General features: G+C 39.9%; 1 protein-coding gene across 7 annotated transcripts in view; it reads left to right on the top strand.

Annotated features, from left to right (window-relative positions):
* The window catches only part of PCDH17 (protocadherin 17), a 312,742-nt gene that overhangs the window by 155,651 nt on the left and 133,298 nt on the right, over positions 1 to 23,793 (top strand). For 6 of the 7 annotated variants that reach the window (XM_073614234.1, XM_073614232.1, XM_073614236.1 and 3 more), the window contains one exon: positions 4,362 to 4,424. The exons of the other annotated variant lie outside the window; for it this stretch is intronic. In XM_073614234.1, the coding sequence (XP_073470335.1) occupies positions 4,362 to 4,424 (63 nt within the window). The remainder of the gene's footprint in view (positions 1 to 4,361; positions 4,425 to 23,793) is intronic. 7 annotated transcript variants of the gene reach the window in all.

Here is a 23,793-nt window from a genome sequence, read left to right on the forward strand (position 1 = left end):
CTAACTTCTATTAAAAGTTTACAGGACAAACAGGCCAGAGATAACTGTAAACAGCAAATATGTATAGCTGGATGTGCTGTATATCAAATCTTAAAGCTGCAGGACTGATGAAAGTAGAATGAGAACTGTCAATCAAGTCTCAACTGTCATTTATCACTTATTTATTCATGTATCAAAGCTAACATTTGTTTGTCCCAGTGTCACTTTCCTGTAATCTGTATTCATCAGCATGTGCAAAGTGCAGTAACCCATAGCAACTAATCATAATTTATTGTTCTGAATCTGGTTATTTTAGGCTATTCTGTCATCATTACTTTTTACTGCCTACACTGCTATATAAACTCCTTTAGGAAATTTCATCACACAGAGTATCAAGCTTGATTTCCTTTGTTGTCTGTAACTGGTAAAAAATGCAAATAACCGCACATATAATCTGCTATTTTCTTGTGGTTCTATGTTCCTGTAAACTTTCCAAATATTTTGGAATATGAGTAGATTCTAGGTGCCCAGGTTTTAAATTAAGTCATAGATGAGAAAAAAGAAGGTATACACCATAAGTACTCGGTCCGTGACTAGGGTGCTTGTTTCTAAAGTGGATATTGGGAAAGTAACGTTTCATCGGCAAATGGTTGCATACCTACCAAACTAGTTATCTGTATGTGAATACATACCAATAAAAATAAAAGATATAACTCCAAAGTGTATTACGTTAATGGGGGTTATTTATGAAAGAGAAATCCACTTTGCACTGAAAGTGCACTTGGAAGTGCAGTCGCTGTAGATCTGAGGGGAAGATCTGAAATGAGTGGAAGCTCTGCTGATTTTATCATCCAATCATGTGCAAACTAAAATACTGTTTTTTATTTTCCTTGCATGTCCCCCTCAGATCTACAGCAACTGCACTTGAAAGTGCACTTGTAGTGCAAGTTGACTTGCCTTTCGTAAATAACCCCCAATGTGTGTAAATGCAAGTATCCCAAAGCGAGTAAACAGTAAAAAAAAAAAAAAAGTAATCAGGGATAGATGCAAAAATATCCAAAGTTTATGGAAACACACATTACATAATAATAATAATAATCACTACATGCACAACACCCTCAGGCTAAAAAATCCCACTATGTAGTTAAATTTGGATTTCATGGGAATTCCCAGGGAGTGCTGACAATGTCATAATTCTAACAACATAGTGGGAGTTTTTTTTATATGGGGTGTCATGCAAGTAATGATTATTATTATTATGTATTGTGTGTTTCAATGAAGTTTGGATAATTTCGCATCTATCCCTATTTACCATTTCTTGTTATTTTTTACTAATTGTCTCCATCTCCTCAAACCCACATCTTTCCTTCTGTTCTGTCAATCATTGTGTAATAAAACAGATTATACTCAGCAGACACAGACATCCAGTCACTAAGATTTGTCTTCTACAGACTAAATCCCCAGTAGCCTCATAAGTATTGCCAAATAAAGTACATCTTAACAGGCATTTTTCATAGTACTTCAATGCCCAAAGGAGATTGCATGTGTCAAATGTTAACTACATTTTAAAATAGTAAATACAGGGAGGGATCAATTATCTGGAGCTTGGGAATTTCCCTATAAGGGGATTGTGTGATTCTAAGCTCTATGCCTCAATTACAATGTATTACATTTACAGATTGTCCCTATCATTCTCTGCACTGCCCCTAGCATTCCACTACTTATTAAATTAGCATTATTTTTTGCAGGAGCTCTAGGAGAAAAATGAGGGTGATTATGCCAGCATGTTTGACATTTTTAATGAAAAGCAGGAATTCTTTGTTTTTAATTCCTTTACATTGGACACTTTCTGCATATAGTTTCCAGAAAGTAAGCTTCTCCTGCATGTGCATATAAATTTACAACTTTTTTTTTCACAATTACATTTATAATGGCTTATTTAATAAAGCAGTGCCAGGAGCTGTGATGAGTTGCAAAAGTATAATAACCCAGTTAGCCACCCATAATGTCTCTGTTTGGCAGAACATTGGAGGTTGTCAGAGAATTGGCTGTTAGGGGTCTCTGAACTTTGTATGTTGTAATAAGCCTTACACTTTTGTCTGAATAAATCTGTACATGATTGTCATGGGCATGCAATATTTGCACTCAAATTTGATAGGAGCAGCCCCAACATACTAATACAGTAATTATACCAGCATAGAAAATATCCTGAAATAACAATTAATTTGGCTGTGGCCGCAGGTGGTAAAATATGAATACCTGTTTTATAAAGTGGGAAAACTCTTTTTTGTACAGTAGAAGGCTTGGCTCACAGTCTCCGCTCTAATTCATTTCAAAGGTGTTTTATTGGGTTGAGGTCAAGACTGTGGCCAGTCAAGTTCCTTCACCCAAACTCTTTCATCCATGTCTTCATGGACCTTGTTTGTGCACTGGTGCATAGTCATGTTCGAACAGGAAGGGGCCATCCCCAAACTGTTTCCAAAAAGTAGGGGGCATGAAATTGTCCAAAATGTATTGGTATGCTGATGCCTTAAGAGTTCCCTTAACTGGAACTAAGGGGCCAAGCCCAACCCCTAAAAAACAACCCCACACTATAATTCCTCCTCCGCCAAATGATTTGGACCAGTGCATAAAGCAAGGTCCAAAAAAGACATGGTTGAGCGAGTTTGGGGTGGAGGAACCTAACTGGCCTGCACAGAGTCCTGACCTCAACCCAATAAAACACCTTTGGGATGAATTAGCGCGGAGACTGTGAGCCAGGCCTTCTCATCCAACATCAGTGCCTGACCTCACAAATGCGCTTCTGGAAGAATGGTCAAACATTCCCATAGACACACTCCTAAACCTTGTGGACAACCTTCCCAGAAGAGTTGAAGCTTTTATAGCTGCAAAGGGTGGACCAACTCAATATTGAACCCTACGGACTAAGACTGGGATGCCACTAAAGTTCATGTGCGTGTAAAGGCAGGCGTCCCAATACTTTTGGTAATATAGTATAATTTAAACAATTAAGAGGAAACATTTACTTCAGTGTTGTCATATTTGATCCCCTACATTTAGTGACTACTTTTACACAGTGCTTGTGATCTGTATAGACTTTAAAAAAAAACTCTTGGTAAATGGTTGTGCATTGTAAAATGCTTTTATGTTATCGCCTGTGTATTCAGGATGCAAGGCTTTTAGGTAAGGTAATAAAATGCTGTATACTTTTAATGATGATAGTACCAAAGAAAAGGCAAGCTAAGCCTGTTTCTTCTTTAATGATCCCATTTACAGTGGTTTGCTAAAGTGATGATAAAATATGTCCTTATTAAATAATGTATTTGTCTGTTTTTTTATTTCTTAAAGCCAGTCGCCCTCCAATGGACCTTAAAAGTATGTCTTAAGAGGGCTTACCATATATTTAAGCTATTTATCGAGTTATAAAAATGTGATCACTTATGTATGTTTATATATTTATAAACACGTTAAACACACACATATACAATTATCTCTCCTTTTTTAACTATTCACTTTTATCAATCTGGGCTTAAAATTAATGTATTAAAAAAAATGCAAAATCAACTGAGGAAAATGTCCTCGGGAGTGCATCCTGATCTCACATTACTATGTCTCATCCAGATCTGTCGTAACTAAATGACTTTGGTGAAGAATGGTAGCAGTCTAAAGAGGACCTGTACTGTTGAAGCAAAAAAAAAAGGCAAGCAGAGGACATAGACACAACTAGGCCAGCAGACTACCTGCAGTTGATCTCTTTTCCCCATATCCAACTTACCATGCCTTGTTCTGAACAGCGTCTCTGTGTGAAGGTGGTCATCTTTTGATAAGTGTAGGGCTTTGCTTCATGTGAGCGCTTCCCCTTGATGGCTGGTGATCTGATAACTGGTGGGATTATATTCAAGAAGCTGCAGGAGAGGAAATACAGATCCATGAATGTTGGTGCAGGTAGATCCTTACACTGCATGTCCTCGGGAACTTCCCCTCCAGCAAGCTCTCTGGAGAAAAGTGAATGACACATTATTGAAATCCCTAAATATTCCTCCAAATCTTGTGAAAAGAACATCAGGAGATAGCAGTACCTTAGATGATCTCCCACTGCAGATATTCAACTATTAGCAGTTTATTCAGGTCTACATGTTGTGAAATTTATTGCTTTTTTTCAGTAGTTATTCTAGACAAGAGGTAATTGTTTTTTTGTACTGCATAGGCAAAATTAACATTGTTCTATATTCCCTAGAAGGTAGCAAAACTTCACCTTTTTAGTTTTGGTCCACTAACAGTTAATATTAAAAACTCAGTTTATTGCCATTATGTATTTATTAAAACCTGTATATAGAGAAATGTAAGTGTTTCTACAGAACACTCTGTTTTTGAATTTTCAGATCCTTGCTGTAAAACTCTGGAAAGGTGTAATGCAAAGTCTATATGCAAGACTGTATGCACAGGTAAGAACTGATTTGTCACAATACAATGGCCTATTTCATACTGCGTTATCCATGCTTCTCCATGTATGTAGATTTGTAACAGTCATAAGCAAATTGAACTGATACACTAGTGGACTGACACATCTTAAAGTACAAAGGAACATCAGGATTTGCTCAAATCTAAACAAAAGAATATTTGTGTACTACAGTTAGAAATTCCCAAATATAAGATAATGTTATACTGAAACTCGATAGCTACACACTCCAAACAATGTAATTGATGGATAGCAGCACTAGCAGAATAGTTAATGTTAATAAGTCTTGCAATTCAACCAAGTAACAGATCACACTGACCTAGTGCAATACATTTTTTTTGATCTATTCAGTTAAAACTAAGCACAAATTTGGCAGGGATCAAATCTCTTTAATGGCCATGTCTGCAATCATATTGAACAGGATGGCCTCCTCACCATGACTAGCTGTGCGACTAAATGTCGGAATGGTCTGAAGATAGATTTGCTAGGCCACTTGCTTATGCATGTCTATATGAATGAACCCAAGTTTAAAAATTGGTCAAATAGAATTGATTTACTGGTATATTTTGATTTTGTTCTAACATACAAATTTTGTTAACAGCTGAACAGACTCTTAGCTTGAGATATCTGTGAGTTCATATGAATCTATACAATAGAGGTTAAACAAATGGAAGATTTCTTGTATGTTAAGATCATAAGCCATATGTTTCTAGACAGTAGCTAGACCTCTTCTCCCCGTTTGCGTGCTGTTAGCTAGTTCTCTTTCTTTGTCACCATCTGTGACCCCTTCATTTTTCACACCCTGAGACAGGTCAGTTGTATATATAAGAAGGAGGAAGGAGGGCATGTGCAGAGATAAAAGGAATTTTTCTCATTTGTAGCTCTTTTATAGTGCATTTCACACAGGTTGTGTGGTTATGCAGCTTTGACTTAAACACCAGGTTATACTGTGTGTGTTGTGGCTAGTAGAGATGCAGTCAGCTAGACAATGAGAATATTCCTGGGAGAACAGATTCAAGGAAGAGAAGTAGAACTGCTCCAAATAAATAGTCACTTCATGCGATAGATTTTTGCTTCTAGTGTTAAATAAGCAGTGACAGGAAGTGATCATCATGATTTTTCTGTCTTCCTTTCTTCTGTTACAAAATGATTCCTTTACCTGTACCAAGGAAGAAATGAAGTTGCTGTTGCTGGCCTCTTCCCCTAAAAATTCTAGTTTCTTTACTGTCATGCTTACCCAATGGCTTCACCCCTCTCTGAGTTATTGGCCTGGGGCAAGTATGCTTGTGTTTTTTTGTTTTTTTGTTTTTTTTTTTTAATGCAGAGTTTGACCTTAACTTGTAATGTATATTTTAGTCAAGGAAGGATGTCAGCTTATTTGCCTTCTCTAAATTTTGGTGAAACTTTAAATGAATAATTTTAGGACATCCCAAATAATGTTAATGTCTCTATATACTGTACATACCTTATCGGGACTACTGCTGTTCACATCTTTCTGAAATTTAGGTTAAAAAAGTTCACCTGCAGTACTTCCTGCTGGTGAGTTTGCAGTTTGTTCAGTTACTTATGGCAGCATTCAGTTTGATGACCATTGTACATAAGGCAAAGTTTACCAGCAGCTGCAGGAGTCGCAGTCATGTGGTGGTCAGAGTGTGGGGTTATTAGCTGTAAAGCTATGTGGCAACTTTGTTTAAGTGTTTGGATATATTGCATTTAGTTAGCACTAGATATTTTTTATTAAACTGACCTTCCTCAAATCTTAGAGCTACAATATACAGTTTAGACTACAATTGGCTGGCTAGGTGTCTAGCTTCCAATTAGTAATAAAACATTGCTTTAAGCAAGTATATTGTAACACTTTAAAAATGAATACACTGGGAGTGATTTCATCTATTTCTAATAGAATAATTCAAACCAATTCTGACAGAACGGCACATTTTAAAATTCATATCCATTGGTATGCGGTTACAAAAATTAGAATACATTTAAATTCTCCCAAATTAACTGTACTTTAACTTTGTCATAACGGCAAATTCACTTAGTGAATATAGCAATCATTTTGTAATTCTTTCCATAAAATTGAGATACATTACTTCTTGATTGCATGAACATACAGGTCATCTTTGAAGCTTGAATTGCATAGCAAATGTTCTGCCATCCGATAGTTTATTCCTTCTATGAAAAAAATCTTCAAAGTTTCCAAATGTAACATTAGCTGAAGGGTAGACTATGGAAACCTGAAATATTGCTAGTGAAGCTAAGCAAGTTCAAAGAGTCTTTCCTAATGAGTATTAGTATTAAAGTGTACCTGTTAACCACACACACTAAGCATATATACCTAGGTTATACTATATAACAGATTTTCTTTTATAGTCACAGTTTGATTTGTCTAAAGCAATTAGTTAATGTTCTAGTAGACAGTACACGTGCAAATACCAGTGAGTTTTCTGCACTTATAGCTCCACATTGATATACAGTATGTTAAAGTGGTATTAAACCCAAAACCAAAAATGTAATATGTTTGTAGCTTACCAGTCATTAGATGTGGTGGCTGAATTTGTTTTCCCTTTTTTAGGCTTTCCTCCCTCTGTTTTCACTTGGTGATCTGGCCAGTAAAACACCTCCTGTATTGGAGTGCCCCCACTCTGGATGATGGAGCAGAGGGGGCACGTTTGGACAGCAGCATTGTCAGTCTGGGGGGAGGGGAGTGTTGTAGTAGCAGATTTAGATACACTAACACATTGAAGCCAAGCTCCAACTCACACTTTATAAGCAGTTACAGCAATAGTTTTGTTTTCCTTTTGGGATAAAGGTTATATACAAATAAATAAAAGATGATCATTGTAAGCACCCAGCAGTGTTAAATAGTTTGTGTTATCCCTGTAACTGCTACATCTGCAAGAGAGCTTGTTCTTTTGAAAAAACAACAGACTTACTGGCTGGATCCCCAGGTAAAAATAAAGGAAGGAAAGCCTAAAAAAAGAAAACTAATGCAGCCATCACATCTACGAATTGGCAAGCTACAATATAATATTTATATATATGCTTATGGGTTTATTACCACTTTAACGTTAGTTTATGAGGATTTGGACAGCTACTGTCAGTGGACACAGGGTGAACATTTGTTTTGTTTCCCACAGCTTTAGTCGCTATCTAAAGCAAAGTGAAAGGTTAGGTACCTTCAGGTATGGGGACATGCAACTAGCTGCTGTTCCTTCCAGTGCTGGGTTCCTAAAGCTCGGTAAACATGATCAGAAAATCGTATGAAAAATATCACTTTCGAATAGATCGTACGATAATCTGATCGTTTAGTACACAGCTTTCGAGAGCTGAATAAGACAATTCATGTGTAATTATCCAATGGGACAAGCACAAAAGATTTTCTCGCACGATACCAGATCCTACGATTTTCGTTTAATCTGTACAAATGTTATCCGAAAATACAATACAAATATAATACATGTTAGATCACTTCCGAACTTTATTCTGTTGCGTAACTTTGGTAACCTCTTTTATTTTCCATATGAGACTAGCATACAAAAAAAAGGACAATCATTCATCCAATAATCTCATTGTGTGTACCAGGCATAAGTGGCCAATACCCAAGCCTGAGCACTGTCAAATGTATTGTGAAGGTGCAGTCCTCAGACCAATATAAACTCCATATGCACACAGTAACATGCAAAAAAAATAGATTTGTAATGGAACTTACCGCAATGCATGTTAATACCCTGTATATTTATTTCTTTCTTTCAGATACTTATATAGCACCATCAATTTACGCAGTGCTTTACATATACATTGTATGTTCGCATCAGTCCCTACCCTCAATGAGCTTACAATCTAAGGTCCCTAACTCACATTCATACATACTAGGGACAATTTTAAACAGGATCCAATTAACTTATCAGCATGCCTTTGGAGTGTGGGAGGAAACCGGAGTACCTGGAGGAAACCCACGCAGGCACAGGGAGAACATGCAAACTCCAGGCAGGTAGTGTCGTGGTTGGGATTCAAACCAGTGACCCTTCTTACTGCTAGGTGAAAGTGCTACCCACTACACCACTGTGCCGCCCCATGTGTTTTGAAATGCATATTCATTCTGTGCTCCCCAAAGCACAGGTACTGTAGAAAAATGCACCTACACTACAATGCACCACATGAGATTTATCTCTCTCTTTTTTCTATTTTTAAAGGGGGGAGCTTTTAATACTAAAAAATATTGAAAGGTCTTGCGAGCCACAAATGGGTTAATGAAGGCAAGCTGCAAACACTAATCACGTTTCATATCCATGTGTGTAGCAAAATTAATCAAAAACTGTGTCTGCGCTAAACTGAGAATCAATAATAAAAATTGTGAAAAAGCAAATATAAGTATTAGAAAAATGCAAATAATAAATATAAATATAACAATCATACGTGCTATAGATCTGTGATAAATAAATAATAAAGGTGCAACATGCATAAAATATAAAATCCAAGTGCTAATACAGGTATCAAAAGTGTATTTACTCCTCCAATAAAGTGATATGTAAAGTTCATAAAGTTCATAAATAGCAAACGTAAAGTTCATAAATAGCAAAACTCAAAGTGCATAGATATAATGTCCATTATAAGTGGTATCCATCGTGCTCATCCAAAACAGTGTGTACAGGGATATAAAGCATGCTTCAGTGCTCTCCAGTGACCCCCAACAGCATATGTGCTCACCTCTGAGCCGTACCAGTGTTCCTTATATGTTAAAGCCTTGAACAGGATGGTGCACTCACGCACCTACACAATGTGAGTACCCATATGAGGGGGCGTGTTTATTTTATAATAAATTGCTGGATATATTACACTATGGAGTTTCTTCTTTCCTATTTTATGAATCGTGATACTATCTGAGCAAGTTGGAGGTCAGCACCTGCATACCTTTTAGAGCCCAGGAGTGGCTCCCATGCGTGTGTAGACGTAGTTTAGTTACTGTGTCACATGCTCAGAGGTGAGCGCATATGCTGTTGGGGGTCACTGGAGAGCACTGAAGCATGCTTTATATCCCTGTACACACTGTTTTGGATGAGCACGATGGATACCACTTATAATGGACATTATATCTATGCACTTTGAGTTTTGCTATTTATGAACTTTACGTTTGCTATTTATGAACTTTATGAACTTTACATATCACTTTATTGGAGGAGTAAATACACTTTTGATACCTGTATTAGCACTTGGATTTTATATTTTATGCATGTTGCACCTTGATTATTTATTTATCACAGATCGATAGCACGTATGATTGTTATATTTATATTTATTATTTGCATTTTTCTAATACTTATATTTGCTTTTTCACAATTTTTATTATTGATTCTCAGTTTAGCGCAGACACGGTTTTTGATTAATTTAGCTTTTATTACTACTTTGATAGTTCAATTAAATGAACAGTTTAGTGTCAATGGTGTTTTGGTGCTTGGTAAGTTTTAGGATTCACACAGACTTTTGACACCAAGAGCTTCACGCCAAAAAATTACCAGTGATGTTAAATATATGTCATGGCACAGAGCATTTGCAACCTTTCGATCACCTTTATGGAATAGCCTTACTTTACTAGAATGACATAAAAAATTATTTGAAGTTTGCAGCTGGAATATTTCATGAAAATGTATGTTACAGCAGCAGTACACTGAATTGAATAATTTACACAAGCTTTATTTTGAACTTTTTCAATGTTGGCAAAATCTCCTGGTGGCCTACAAGGGCAGGTATGTTTTTGCTTGGCTTTTGGCCAAATATGTCATGTCATTCTGCCCGGACCAGCAATTTTATAGGAAAAAAATAATAATTTAGTAAGTAGAAGAACAATTATAATCAGTCTTATAATCAGGGTCATTCTTTTGCCTGTTCATCTGCTCATTATCACTATGATTAGGGCTGAAACCAGAGTTTTTATCTATAGGACATGTAGGGAATATCCACCTCTAGTGTCAGCTCCTGGTGGCAGGTACGCCATGAAGCAAGGTGATTGGACAGATCTGCTTCTATGGCCTCTTGGGTCATTTTTGAGAGTTTTTTTTTTTATTTTCAGAGTGACATTGAAGGAATCAAATAATAAATATTTTAAAAATGCCAGTAAATCTTTCTCTGTGGTCTTCTGTGCACTATATACCATTTAAAAAATCCAATTTGACATAAAGTAAAGAACTATAATATATGTAATCTTAATTTATCTCTTTGTGTAACAGTCACATTTGAACTGAGAAAAATTCCCTTCATCAGAGAGTTCACACAGTGCATCCTACACATGTACTGTACTTGCCAATGTATCTAAAGAAAAACAGACCTTATTATGATTATTAAATAAGAACAAAACCAAGTGGGCTGTTCGTCTAGTGTATATTTAGTGTTTGAATAATGATTGCTGCATAATGCATTGGAAGAGATTAAAGGGGAAAGAGCAATAATTATCAAATAACAGTGAAATAAGTAGGCCTCGAGGAAAAATAAAATGTAGTTAAATATGCATTAAGAGCAAAACCATGCACATTTTTACAGGGGAGAATTATATTATTGTAAAGAGGATGATTGCTTTTGCTTAAACCCTTATTTGCACATTAGTTGGAACATGGTCAACAGAAGATATGTGCAGCCAATAAACAGGTCCGATTGTGCTGATCTGTTCTTATACATCAGCATAATGTCTCACAGCATCGCTTATGTGCTTAGGCAAAGCTCTGTTGAGTGGTTGCAGAATATTGATTATATAGTCAATAAGTTCAAAAGTGTTTTCTACATTTTTACAGCTGTGGCTATCCCTGAGGGTTAGGTAATATGCATGTGTCTGTTATCTTTTTTTCTGTTATCATATTCCACTCAAGAATAACTGTAGTATTAACCACTTCATGGCTGCAAAAGTAACCACTTCAGGATTTATTTTTTTCAATTATTTTATTGGTGCATCACACTGCAAAGGCATTTATTGTTATGTTAAACCCCTTTCACATGGGGCAGACTCTGTTTTGTCAGCAGGGGATCTGCCCACTGTTCCCCTGCTAATCAGATCAGGGCAGAGAAATGACAGGTCCTTTTGCTCTATGGGCGGCTGGGTATAAATTGACTCCGCTGTCTGTTTACACCCAACTGCCCTCTGATCTGATCCGCCTAATGGGACAGATCCCATTATGTTTTTTTTCTTAGCAGATCGGATCGGAGGTATGTGGGTGTAAATGGACAAATGTCCGTGTACGTCCATAGTGGTGAATGGACCCTCCAGTGAGGTCCACCTGTAAAACTGACATGCAAACCAAATCAGAAAGGACGTGTGAAAGGGGCCTTAAACTGTCTTAAGAAATGATACTTTAAAATACACCAGGTTTTCATTCGGTGACAAACTTGACTTCTTATACAGTAGTTTTATTTTATTATTATTATTATACAGGATTTATATAGCGCCGACAGTTGACGCAGCGCTTTACAACATTAGGGCAGACAATACAAGTACAATACAGGAGTAGAGGTCGACCGATATGGGTTTTTCTCTGGCCGATGCCGATGCCGATATTTAGAAATCGCGGTGGCCGATGGCCGATATGTGATGCCGATTTTTTTGGGCCGATATATTAGGCCGATTTTTTTTTTTTTTTCCTTTTTTTTTCCCCCTTCATCTCATAAAATCTAACAGTTAGACCCCTTTCACACTGGGGCGTTTTTTTAGGCGCTTTTGGGCTAAAAAATAGCGCCTGTAAAGTGCCTGTAAAACGGCTTCCCTACAGTCTCAGTGTGATATCCCGAGTGCTTTCACACTGAGGCGATGCGCTGGCAGGATGTCTTTGGAGCGGTGTATATCGCTCCTCCACCACTCCTGCCCATTGAAATGAATGCGCACCGCTGCCGAAGCGGCTGCAAAGCGTTTCGGCAGCAGCACTTCAGGGGCGCATTTAACCCCTTCCTCGGCTGCTAGCTAGCAGCCGAATAGCGCCGCTAAAATTACGGTAAAGCGCCGCTAAAACTAACAGCGTTTTACTGTCAACGCCTGCCCGCTCCAGTGTGAAAGCAACTTTAAGTAATAAGTGATACAGAAAATTTTTTACATTTAAACATTTATTGAACAAAACAAACCTCCAATCAGTTCACTTGTATGTATAATTTAGATTAAAAAAAAAAACTATATCTTAAATATTAAATACACAAAAACAGGTAACCAAAACTTTTGGACGAAAAAAAATGGGCTAACTTTACTGCTTATTTTTTTTTTTTTTTAATTAGTGTATTTTATTTTAAAAAATTGCGTTTGAAAGACCGCTGCGCAAATACCGTGTGACATAAAATATTGCAACAACCGCTATTTTATTCCCTAGGGTCTCTGCTAAAAAAAATATATATAATGTTTGGGGGTTCCAAGTGATTTTCTAGCAGAAAATACAGAATTTTTACTTGTAAGCAACAAATGTCAAAAAAGATTTAGTCTTTAAATGGTTAAACTGAGAACTTCTCCACACGGAGTTCAGTCTATTGATAAAAGAACCCGAAGAGATACAAATGTATCTTCTTATCAGATTTGGCATGCTGCCCAGAGGAGGAGAGAAGAAACCTTCAGACAACTTGCAATTGACTTCTATTACAGAAGTCATTTGCAAGTCCCGCTGAAGTTATAATCGGCTTTTTTTATCAGCACAATCGGCCGATGCCGATTAAGTAAAAAAAGCCAAATATCGGCCGATATATCGGTCGACCTCTATACAGGAGGAGGGCCCTACTCGTTAGAGCTTACAATCTAGGAGGGAGGGTCAAGTTATACAAAAGGGTAATAGCTGTGGGGGATGAGCTAATGGAGAAAATAGTGCAGTTGTTAGATGGAGGCAGGATAGGCTTCTCTGAAGAGGAAAGTTTTCAGGGATCGCCTAAAGGTGGATAAACTTGGAGACAGTCTGACAGATTGGGGTAGCGAATTCCAGAGGATGGACGAGGCTTGGGAGAAGTCCTGGAGGTGGATATGGGAGGAGGTGATGAGGGAGCTAGAGAGCAGAAGGTCTTGGGAGGAACGGAGATGGCGATTTGGTTGGTATTTTGAGACTGGGCTAGAGATGTAGCTGGGGAAAGAGTTGTGGATGGCTTTGTAACTTATTGTTAGTATTTTGAATTTAATTTGTTGGGTGAGTGGTAGCCAGTGGAGGGATTGGCAGAGAGGGGTAGCAGACACTGAGCGGTTTGTAAGGTGGATGAGTCTGGCAGCAGCATTCATGATAGACTGAAGGGGGGATAGTCTATTTAAAGGTAAGCCAATGAGAAGGGAGTTGCAGTAGTCGAGGCGAGAGATAACCAGGGAGTGAATCAGGAGCTTTGTGGTTTCATTGGTTAGAAAGGGACGTAGTTTAGAGATGTTGCGGAGGTTGAGGCAGCAAGCTTTGGAAAGTGATTGGATGTGGGGCCGAAAGGAGAGTTCAGAGTCCAAGATAACACCTAGCACCCTGACATGTGGGGACGGGTGGATGGTTTTGCCATTGCTCTTGACAGAGAAGTCAGGGGAAGAGGCACGTGGGGGAGGAAATATTATAACTTTGGTTTTGGACAAGTTGAGTTTGAGGAAGTGGTGTGACATCCATACAGATATGTCGGTTAGTAAGTTAGTGATGCGTGAGGAGACTGCTGGAGTGAGTTGAGGGGTGGAGAGATAGATTTGTGTGTCGTCAGCATAGAAATGATATTGAAAGCCATGAGAGGCTATCAGCTGACCCAGGGAAGAGGTGTAGATTGAAAATAAAAGAGGTCCAAGAAAAGAACCTTGGGGGACCCGTGTCAAAGGCAGCTGAAAGATCCAGAAGTAGGAGTACAGAATAGTGACAGTTGGTTTGTGCAGTTAGTAGGTCATTTGTGAGTTTTAAAAGAGCAGTTTCTGTGGAGTGTTGAGGGCGAAATCCAGATTAAAGGAGATCAAGAAGGTTGTTTTTAATGAGGTGGTCACTCATTTGGTTGTAAACCAGGCGTTCAAGTAGTTTAGAGGAAAAGGGGAGCAAGGAGATAGGGCGTAGGTTGTTAAGATTGGTAGGGTCCAAGGATGGCTTTTTAAGTATGGGAGTGACCAGTGCATGTTTGAGAGCATTGGGGAAGATGCCAGAGGTGAGGGAGAGATTGAAGATGTGGGTTAGAGAGTGTAGGATGGGGTCAGAGGGCGACCGTAGCATTTGAGAGGGAGTAGGGTCCAGGGGACAGGTGGTTAGGTGGGCGATAGAAAGGAGTTTAGCAACTTCGACTGTAGTAGCAGATTTGAATAGGGGGAGTGTCAGTTGTACCTGTTGACATGGGGTCTTAGCTAGGGGAGATACCTGTAGAGTGGAGATTTCATCATGGATTGTATCAATCTTGTTTTTGAAGTGATTAGCGATCTCCTGGGCAGTGAGTAAGTCAGTGGGTGGAGGCGGTGGAGGACAAAGTAGAGAGTTGAAGGTAGAGAAGAGTTTACGGGGACTGGATGAAAAGGTGTTAATGAGAGTTGTAAAATAGGTTTGCTTGGCAGTGTGGAGGAAAGAATAGTATTTTTGGAGGGCAGATTTGTATTGGTTGAAGTCTTTGAGAGACTTAGTCTTGTGCCACAGACGCTCAAGAGCGCGACTACGTTTTTTGAGAATTTTAGTGTCATCTGTTTGCCAGGGTTGTAGGGGTCGAGGCCTGATTCTGCGTGTAGTGAGGGGAGCGAGCTTGTCCAGGGTGGAGGACAGGGATTTGTTGTAGATGGACGTGGCTTGGTTGGGGCAGGACAGGGCAGAGATTTTGTCATAGAGGTGGTCAGTAGCAGAATAGAGGAGAGAGGAGTTGAAGTTGCGAAAGTTTCTATGGGTGATGGTTAGGCGATTGGAGGGAAAGGTGGTGGAAGACAGGGGGAGAGAGAAACTAATAAGGTGATGAGGAAAAGGATTGTTTGAGAAGTTGCATGGAGTGCATAGGTAGGAGAATACAAGGTCAAGGGTGTTGCCATCAGAGTGAGTAGAAGCCTGTACCCATTGCTTCAGGTTAAATGAAGAGGTTAGACTAAGAAGTTTAGAAGTAGCAGGAGTGTTTGTATTAGCAGGGATGTTGAAATCACCGAGAAGGATTGAGGGAATTTCCGAAGAGAGAAAGTAGGGTAGCCAGGCAGAGAACTCGTCAAGGAAAGTCGATAATGGTCCAGGGGGCCGGTAGATCACAGCAATTCTTAGGGAAGTAGGAGAGAATAGACGTATACAGTGGGCTTCGAATGAAGAGAGGGAAAAAGAGAGAGGAGAGTGAATAACCTGGAAGGTGCTCTGGGGGGATAGGAGGAATCCCACTCCACCTCCTTTGCGTCCATTAGGCCTAAGGGAGTGAGTCCAGTGAAGGCCACCCTGGGAGAAGGAAGCAGGAGAAGGGGTGTCATGTTCGTGGAGCCAGGTTTCGGTGAGAGCAAGTAGATTAAAGGAATTAGTGACAAAGAGGTCATGAACAGCAGTGAGTTTGTTGCAGACAGAGCGGGCGTTCCAGAGGGCGCAGGAGAGAGGGAGGCTGGTGTTGGGAAGAAGAGGAATGGAGACTAAAGTGCGTAGATTGCGACTACTGTCAGATGGTGTAGGGTGATGGTGATGGGTGTATTGGGTACAGTTAAATAAGGGAGGCCCAGGGTTTGGGGAAATATCTCCAGCGATTAGAAGCAGAAGAGTAAGGGAGGTAGTATGAGAATGTGATTTGTATGAGGGGACATGCTTCAGTGTCCTGGGGGGGTTGTTAGCAAGTGGGCTTAGAGTTAGAAAGAGGTGATGAGTGCAGTTATAGGGGGAGGGGAGAAATGAGGGTGATATGTACAAATTGTGGGGTGGAGCAGAGGGGTGAAGAAAAGAGAGTTTGAGGAGAGGCAGCAATTGTGAAAAGGAGGATAGGTAAAGAGTGCATATTTCAGAGAGGAAGGAGAGATAATTTGAAGCTGGGGTCACCTGCAATCTTTTGTAGTTTGCTTTGTGCAAATCGTTATATAGTTTAACTTGAGATTAAAAAGTTCAATGCAAATTCCAGTGCAATGAACACTACTTTTACATAAATCAATGTAACACTACATATTTCCATGACATGTTAATCTCCTAAGTCTCTTGAATATGAACATAGCACACAAGTGCACATTATATGTAACTTATCAGTGTCATAAAGAACAAAGACAAAGGACAGTATTTATCTAGTTTTTAATGGGGTGATATTACCCCATCATACACCCTGTAGTGGATCACTGAAAACAGAGATCAATTGCTTGCTCGTGTCGTAGGTTGATCATTATTACCCCTTATCTGTTATTACAAACATGGTAAAGCGAACATCATAGGGACATTCCTTACCAACCTAATATAGTGTTGCTTTATGAGGTTCTCATTTACTGAAGTACTGACTTCACACAAGCCAGCATCTACCTCATTTACTCAATGGGGTTCAAGGGACATTTATTTATTTACTATGTTTTGCGGCTGGCGGTCAAGGCATTCCTATCCTGAACGCGATTCTTTCGCATTCAGGAGAGGAAGGTTATGGGGGGGTTGAACCTCCCCTGACCGCAGCAGCTCCTAAACGATCCCGAAAGCCTATGTGTGCATGGACACATAGGCTTTTATGTAGTTGAGTTTAGGAGCTTTGGCAAAAAAATGCCAAATAATCCTAAACTCAAGTTTAGGAGCTGCAAGTGTACAGAGCCTTACAGCGCACAGTCAGGAATTGTTTATTATTCGGCACTACCATGCATAGTAGTCAGGAATTGCTTGATATGTAGCAATACAGTGCATAGCAGGCAGTCGGATATAGCTTAAAGAATATCTCCATTTTTGTTGAGAAGAAAACAATCCACTCTGGGTGATCAATGTACAGTGCAAGGATTTTAACAAACTTTGTAGCAAAGTCCTACCTGTTTATGTTCTTAATAAAAAGTGAAGCTACATACAAAGGTGAACCTAACTAGTAAATCAAACACAAGCACACCTACCTTAAACTAACTGTAAAATGTATGAAAGCTGTATACAAAGCAGCAGGAAGAAAAAGGCAGAGCAGAATTGTGGTGGAGGAGCAAGGAACAACAGGTCAGATGGGTCAGGACCAGGCTAGAATGGGGAGCAGGTGCAGAAAGGATAGGGATCAGGATAACTGGCTCAGAGAGTAATTGCGCCAAGCGAATGGGCACACAGGTAATATGCTGAGTTGACACAAAGCGATAACGGAGAAGAAACTACTTAACCACTTCACGCAAAATGACATACCCATACGTCGGTATTTTGACTCTAAATACCGGGGTTATGGCAGCAGCTAGCTGCCATAACCCTGGTATTTTCGGGAATGCCGTGCGTTTCTCTTTAGGGTAAAGGTGGTCTCCATGTCGGATTCGCCGCAAGATCACTTTTATCGGCGGCGGGAGAGGTGCCCACCCCCTCCAACCGTGTTCCGATCATCTCCGCCACTTACCGGACCCACCAGTAGAGGTGGAGACGATCGCATCCTCTCCCGTGGATGCCTGGCTGCCGACTAAGGGGAAGATAGCCCCTGCTCGGCTCCATGGCATGGGAGAGCGGAAGCGACGTCAAACGTCACTTCGCCTATAGCTCTTAAAGTAGGTTTTTTTTTTCATTTATTTATTTTTTATTGCATTTTAGTGTAAATATGAGATCTGAGGTCTTTTTGACCCCAGATCTCATATTTAAGAGGTCCTTAAACGGTACATTGTTTTGCATGGAAATTTGGCGTTTTATATTGTAGGCCTGAAATTCTTGGGACTAACATTAAATCTGTCCAAACAAGAGTCTAGTAGACATCCCGGGTATGATAAAGTTTGAAACACAAAATCATAAATTATAATATAATAAATAACTATAAATGATTTTTAAAAATATTAATATAATAATAATAAAATGTATTCAATAATGTAATCAACTCAAAAACACTAAAATTTCCTCAGTTGCAGAATTGTTGCTGTCGTCACTTTCAGTGTCTGATGACAAATTTCCCCACAAATCACTATTGCTCAATTCTGCAAGTGTTCTAATTTACTATCGCTATTTTCTAGCTGGTCTAAAACTGCTTTTGACCTAAAGGGACACTTTTTGGTTGCTATGGACATTCTCCAGTTTCCAGGCAGAAAGAACAGTATATATAATATAAAACTGCAAGGAGGGCACTGGACAAAGCACTAGGGGCAAAAGGGATGTGCAATAATTTGATACAGTAATGTAATCTGTAAGATTACAGAGTATTGCATGTGTTCTGTTTTTTGCACTTTTTAAATTTCCCACCGGGCTCCGTCCCAGTGCCCGGCATACAATACATTGGGTGGAAGACACAGTCGCCGACCACAGCGGGAGGATATCGCAGGATCCTGAGGACAAGGTAAGTAACTTGCCCTGGATACTGCGATGCAGCCCCGAGTGGGGCTCGGGGTTACCACTTTTGGTATGGAAAATTCACCCCGAGCCACACTCAGGAATACAGCTAATAAGGTCTAGTGGTTAGGTGTAACTCCACTTTTGTTGACAAAAAAACCTTCCCTTCTGGGTGATCTATGTACATTGGAAAGATTAAAACAACCATTGTTGCAGATCCCAACCTTTTGTTATTCTGAAGAAATCCATGTGTGCTTGTCTGTGCCTCTGTACTGAGTGGGTCTAATGGGAGTGGTTTCATAATTAACTGTCAGGTGTGCAGCTGCAGGGCACTTATGAGGAAATGTGCTGGGCCTGCATCCCCTTTAGACGTGTTCCTATTGAAAGAATCTCTCCAAAAATGACATTTTTGTTGCAGGGGATGCCTAAAATCTAACTTCTTAGGCAGACTTCTGGGAAAATTGGTGAGCCAATCACACAAGCAGGAAATTATGTTTCTGGGGAGTAGTCAGTACACATTCTATGTACAGAACAACTTGAGGTAGCCATATTGCAATGCATTCTCAGAAAATGACATTGGCTGCAGATTGAAAAGGAAAGGTAATTTTTAATAACATTCAATTACAATATGATTAGTGTCGCAATTATATGTGCTATATTATTTTTTCTTTATTTGCTATTTTTTTTCCCCCATGGAAGTGGAGTTACCCTTTAAGCCCACAGCAGACAGCACCAGGTGCAGACTAATTCCTGAGACTTGCTGGGAGACACCTGCTGGGAGACACAGGAACTGCACCCTTCAAGATTGTGCACTCCAGTGCCACCAGCAGGTGATCCAGCTCTTAACATCACCACAGTACATAGCAAGTCAGAAATTGCTTGGCATTCAACACTACAGTATATAGCAAGCAGGCAGAAATTGATTAGCTTTCAGCATTGCTGTATATAGCTGGCAGGCTGGAATTCCCTAACTTTCTGCACTACAATGGATAGTATGCAGGCAGGAATTACTGAACATTCAACACAACAGTAAATAACAGGCAGTCAGGAATTGTTTAGTATAGTAGTAGTAGTAGATAGTAGTAATCAGGCAGGAATTGCCTAACATTCAGCATTACAATATATAGCAGTCAGTCAGAAATTGCTTAGTATTCAGCACTACAGTATATATCAGGCAGTCAAGCATTGTACAGCATTCAGCATTACAGTACACAGCAGGCAGTCAGGAATTGCTTAGTATTCAGCATTACAGTATTTATCAGGTACTCAGGAACTGCATAGCATTCAACACTGCAGTACACATCAGGCATTCAGGAATTGCTTAGTGTTTTCAGCATTACAATACAGTATACAGTATAACAGACAGACAGGAATTGCGTAGTATTCATCACTAAGATAAACAGTATATCAAACAGTCAGGAACTGTGCAGTATTCAGCACAACAGCATGTCGCAAGCACAAACTGCATATTATTTAGCACTGATTAAAGCAAAGATTACCAGTCTCTATGCATTATAATATGAGTTTTTGTTAATTTTGCTTTGTATTTAAAGGAGCTCCCTAATTAGTTAAGTTAAAAGTTAGGGCCATACCAGTGTGCTGTGGTACTGCATGGTAAGAGTGTTCAATCCATTAATGCGCTGTGGTGTCATGCATTGTGAATGGCACCTTAACACAACTGCTTCACACACCTGCATTTCAGTACACCAACACAAACTACCATGTGATGTGCTCACCAACTTTGGTGTATGTTTGATTTTCAGTTTGCTATGGTGCATTTGGCAGCCATTTAAATGAATGGGCTGCCTTAATGCAGTGCACGTTAAAGCCTAACTTTACTCATAACAACTTGATAAAAAATAATGTTCTTTAGCAAGGAACATACATTCCACATTAATAGTAATGCTAAAAGAATTAGTGTATGCTGTAAATTGTCTCCAGCATTGCTCCTTTTTCTTCTTGCTGGAGGCTGCCATTTTGCTGAAGCCCAGAGCCTCTGAGCAGCAGTAAATCATAAAGCGGAACTAAACCCTTCGATTTAAGTTTCAAAAATAAAACATTTTGGGAATGCTGGGATTGCTAACGGTCACATTTTCACGTGTCCTCAACCAAACTGTCAAACCATAAAATGGCTGGTGTCATAACTGATCACATGTGCAGCATCATGCGGATCAAACAGAAGCAGCTTCCTTAGCTGTAAAGGATAGGAGGATTTTATTTTGCTTGCAGGCTGTCAGCAGATTGGCCTCTACAAACTCGTCAGTGCCTAAAAATGCCTAAAAATGAAGAGCAACTGAGCATGTGCAGAGCAGGGTGAGAAGGTGTATTACTGGATTTTTAAATAGCATAGGCGCTTATTTTTAATGTTTTACAATGCTATACCTGCAAAATGGGCCAGCCTGAAGTGATCTAGCAGGACTTAATTTTCTGACTAAAATTCCACTTTAACGCACATTAATGCAAATGCGTTAAGGGCACTGCAGAGGATCATCCTGGTCTAAATGGACCCCTAAACATCAGTTCTCACCCTAGCTGTTTAGGCTTTAACAGTCTATAGAATAAGAAAGCATGGGGAGATCCACTGTTGCTCTAAATCACATTGTGCTCACTGCTGAGGTTTAAAACGAATACACACAGTGAAGCTTTGGTTGCTGCTATAGGCCATGAAATGAGGTAGAACATGGCTTTCTGCCCTAAACAATATAACTAAATATAAAAAGTAGACTCAAGTAAATATTTTTTACCAAAAATATTTATTGTTGAATTTTTATTTTTGGCAGCAATTCTTAGTAAAGCAAATCTGCATTTAGATTTCTTAATGGTGCAGTGAGTTTTCAGTTCAGGATACTGCTAGAGTGCTAGACAATCAACAATTGCTTCTAAGCATGCTGTTTTTTCTTCAGTACAGTATGTAACTTTAAAAAGAACCCAACATAACTGGTCTTATACAAGTATTAGAATATCCGTTTGTCAGTTAACATCAATCAGGCTTACCACTTGTAATTGGCCTACTTATATTTACTTTGTCTGAGGATGATTCTGTGGTCACTTAAAACACACAGTTATCTGGGCAGCAACTGTCAAGCACTAGGTTAAATGGTTAAAAAAAAAGTTTCCTTTCACTCCTAATACACAGAGTTAAGAGTCAGGCTAATGCTAGTTATCCTTGGATCAAAATTTGGGTGGTTCAGGAGGGACCAACCGATTTTCGATCCATGGCATGGGTGTCCGCAGACTTTTTCCAAGGGGGGCATCATTTTAAGGTCACCCGTGCTCTGCCCCTTTTCGACAATGTCATGAAGGGGAGGGACTTAGTCATTATTACATAAAGCGCAGGCATGCAAAGGTTTGAGAAACCTGATGCAAGCGCTTAAGAGGAGGATCAAGCTGCCATTGTCTGATTAGTAATTTCTAATCTGTTTTAAAGTTTACAGAGGTTTCCACTACTGACTTTTCTTTCTGAAAATGCCAGCACCATGGCTCTGTTGTTCAAATATTTATTTTCATCAACCCAGAGGAGGTATGCAGATAAGAATTTTTAACTTAAACTTTTTTGATGTGCATACAGGCCCTGGCTTAGAAAGCATTCAGACCCACGGGTCAGCATTACAGTCAGGTAAAGAGCATTTTTATTAGGTTAGCAATGATATTTCATTCCAGAAGAGGACAAAGCAGCAGTAGTTGGAGCAATCATCAAATCCCGACTCGACTACGCAAACTCCCTCTACATAGGACTTCCTAAATACCAGATTGCATGCCTACAAGTCATCCAAAACACCGCAGCAAGACTGGTAATGGGAAAAAAACCATGGGAATCCATCCCCCATCCCTGAGGACCCCACATTGGCTAACCGTAAAGGATCGGATCACATTCAAGACCCTCTGCCTCACCCACAAATGCACACAAGGAAACGCTCCTCAATACCTATGCGAGAAAATAAAACACTACACACCTAATCGCAGTCTTCGATCAACTAACCAAAACACCTCATCTACATTCCCAAGTCCCACTACAAATCAAAGGGAGAACAAAGATTCGCAGTCCAAGGACCGCGGCTATGATAGAAAACCATCGGGTCTTCAGAAAAAAACTCAAGACCCACCTCTTCTAAGACGCAGAACAACACAGAACAGATGAAGCGCCTTGAGGCGATTCAGTTTGCATTTGTAGCGCTATACAAATCATTCATTCATTCATTCATATCTCCCGCTTATCTATCATGAAATAATTAATATAACACCTTGACTGCAATTATACAAGTAGTGCTGTTAGATGAGCTCCAGAACATGGACACAGGCTGCAGCAGGTGGACAGCTCACACTCAGCTCTTCAGGCGTGCTCCCTTCCTTCCCTCAGGCTCTGAGCCACGCTGCCTGGAGAAGATGCAGGAGGTGGGTGGAGCCAAAAGTTCCTTCTTCACTCTGAATGCTGGGGCCTCGGCCTCATTGTGTGACGCCACTGGTTGCTAGATGTCAGGCGAGCCTAGCAACCAGTGCAGCAGGCAGCAGAGAAGCCAGTGGATGGTGCAATAAGAGAGTCCAGGGAGTCGGGGCGGCGCTGCTGCTGCCTTAATGTAACAGTAAGTGACTGTTACAGCTATGGTGCTCCCCCTTTCTGGCAGCTTGTGGTGCCTGGGCGCAGTGCACCCGCCCAGGATTGGCCCTGAGTGTCCATGTAGGAACACCTTGCTCCAGGGGGAGCATTTCCCCCCCCCATGTGGATGCCCATGATCCATGGATGGGTAGACTGGTTGTATATAAGTCAGTCTATCAATCAACTTTTGTACAACCAGCCTGTTGGGTTTTTCCCAAATGATCAGTGCCGCCGACTCTAGCCAGCAACACTGAGCATTGTATTCTGATGGCAGGGTAGGCTTCCCGCTGTCAGAATACAATGCCACAGTCCACCTCGAATGTGTGGATACGGGAATCTGATTTTCAACTCGCAGGTTCAACTCGCAGGTTGAAAGAAAAAAATGATCAATGTATGGGCTGCATAAGGCAAAGTTTGTAAAATAATTA

Source organism: Aquarana catesbeiana, linkage group LG02, assembly GCF_042186555.1.
Source record: "Aquarana catesbeiana isolate 2022-GZ linkage group LG02, ASM4218655v1, whole genome shotgun sequence".
Taxonomy (NCBI): Eukaryota; Metazoa; Chordata; class Amphibia; order Anura; family Ranidae; genus Aquarana; species Aquarana catesbeiana.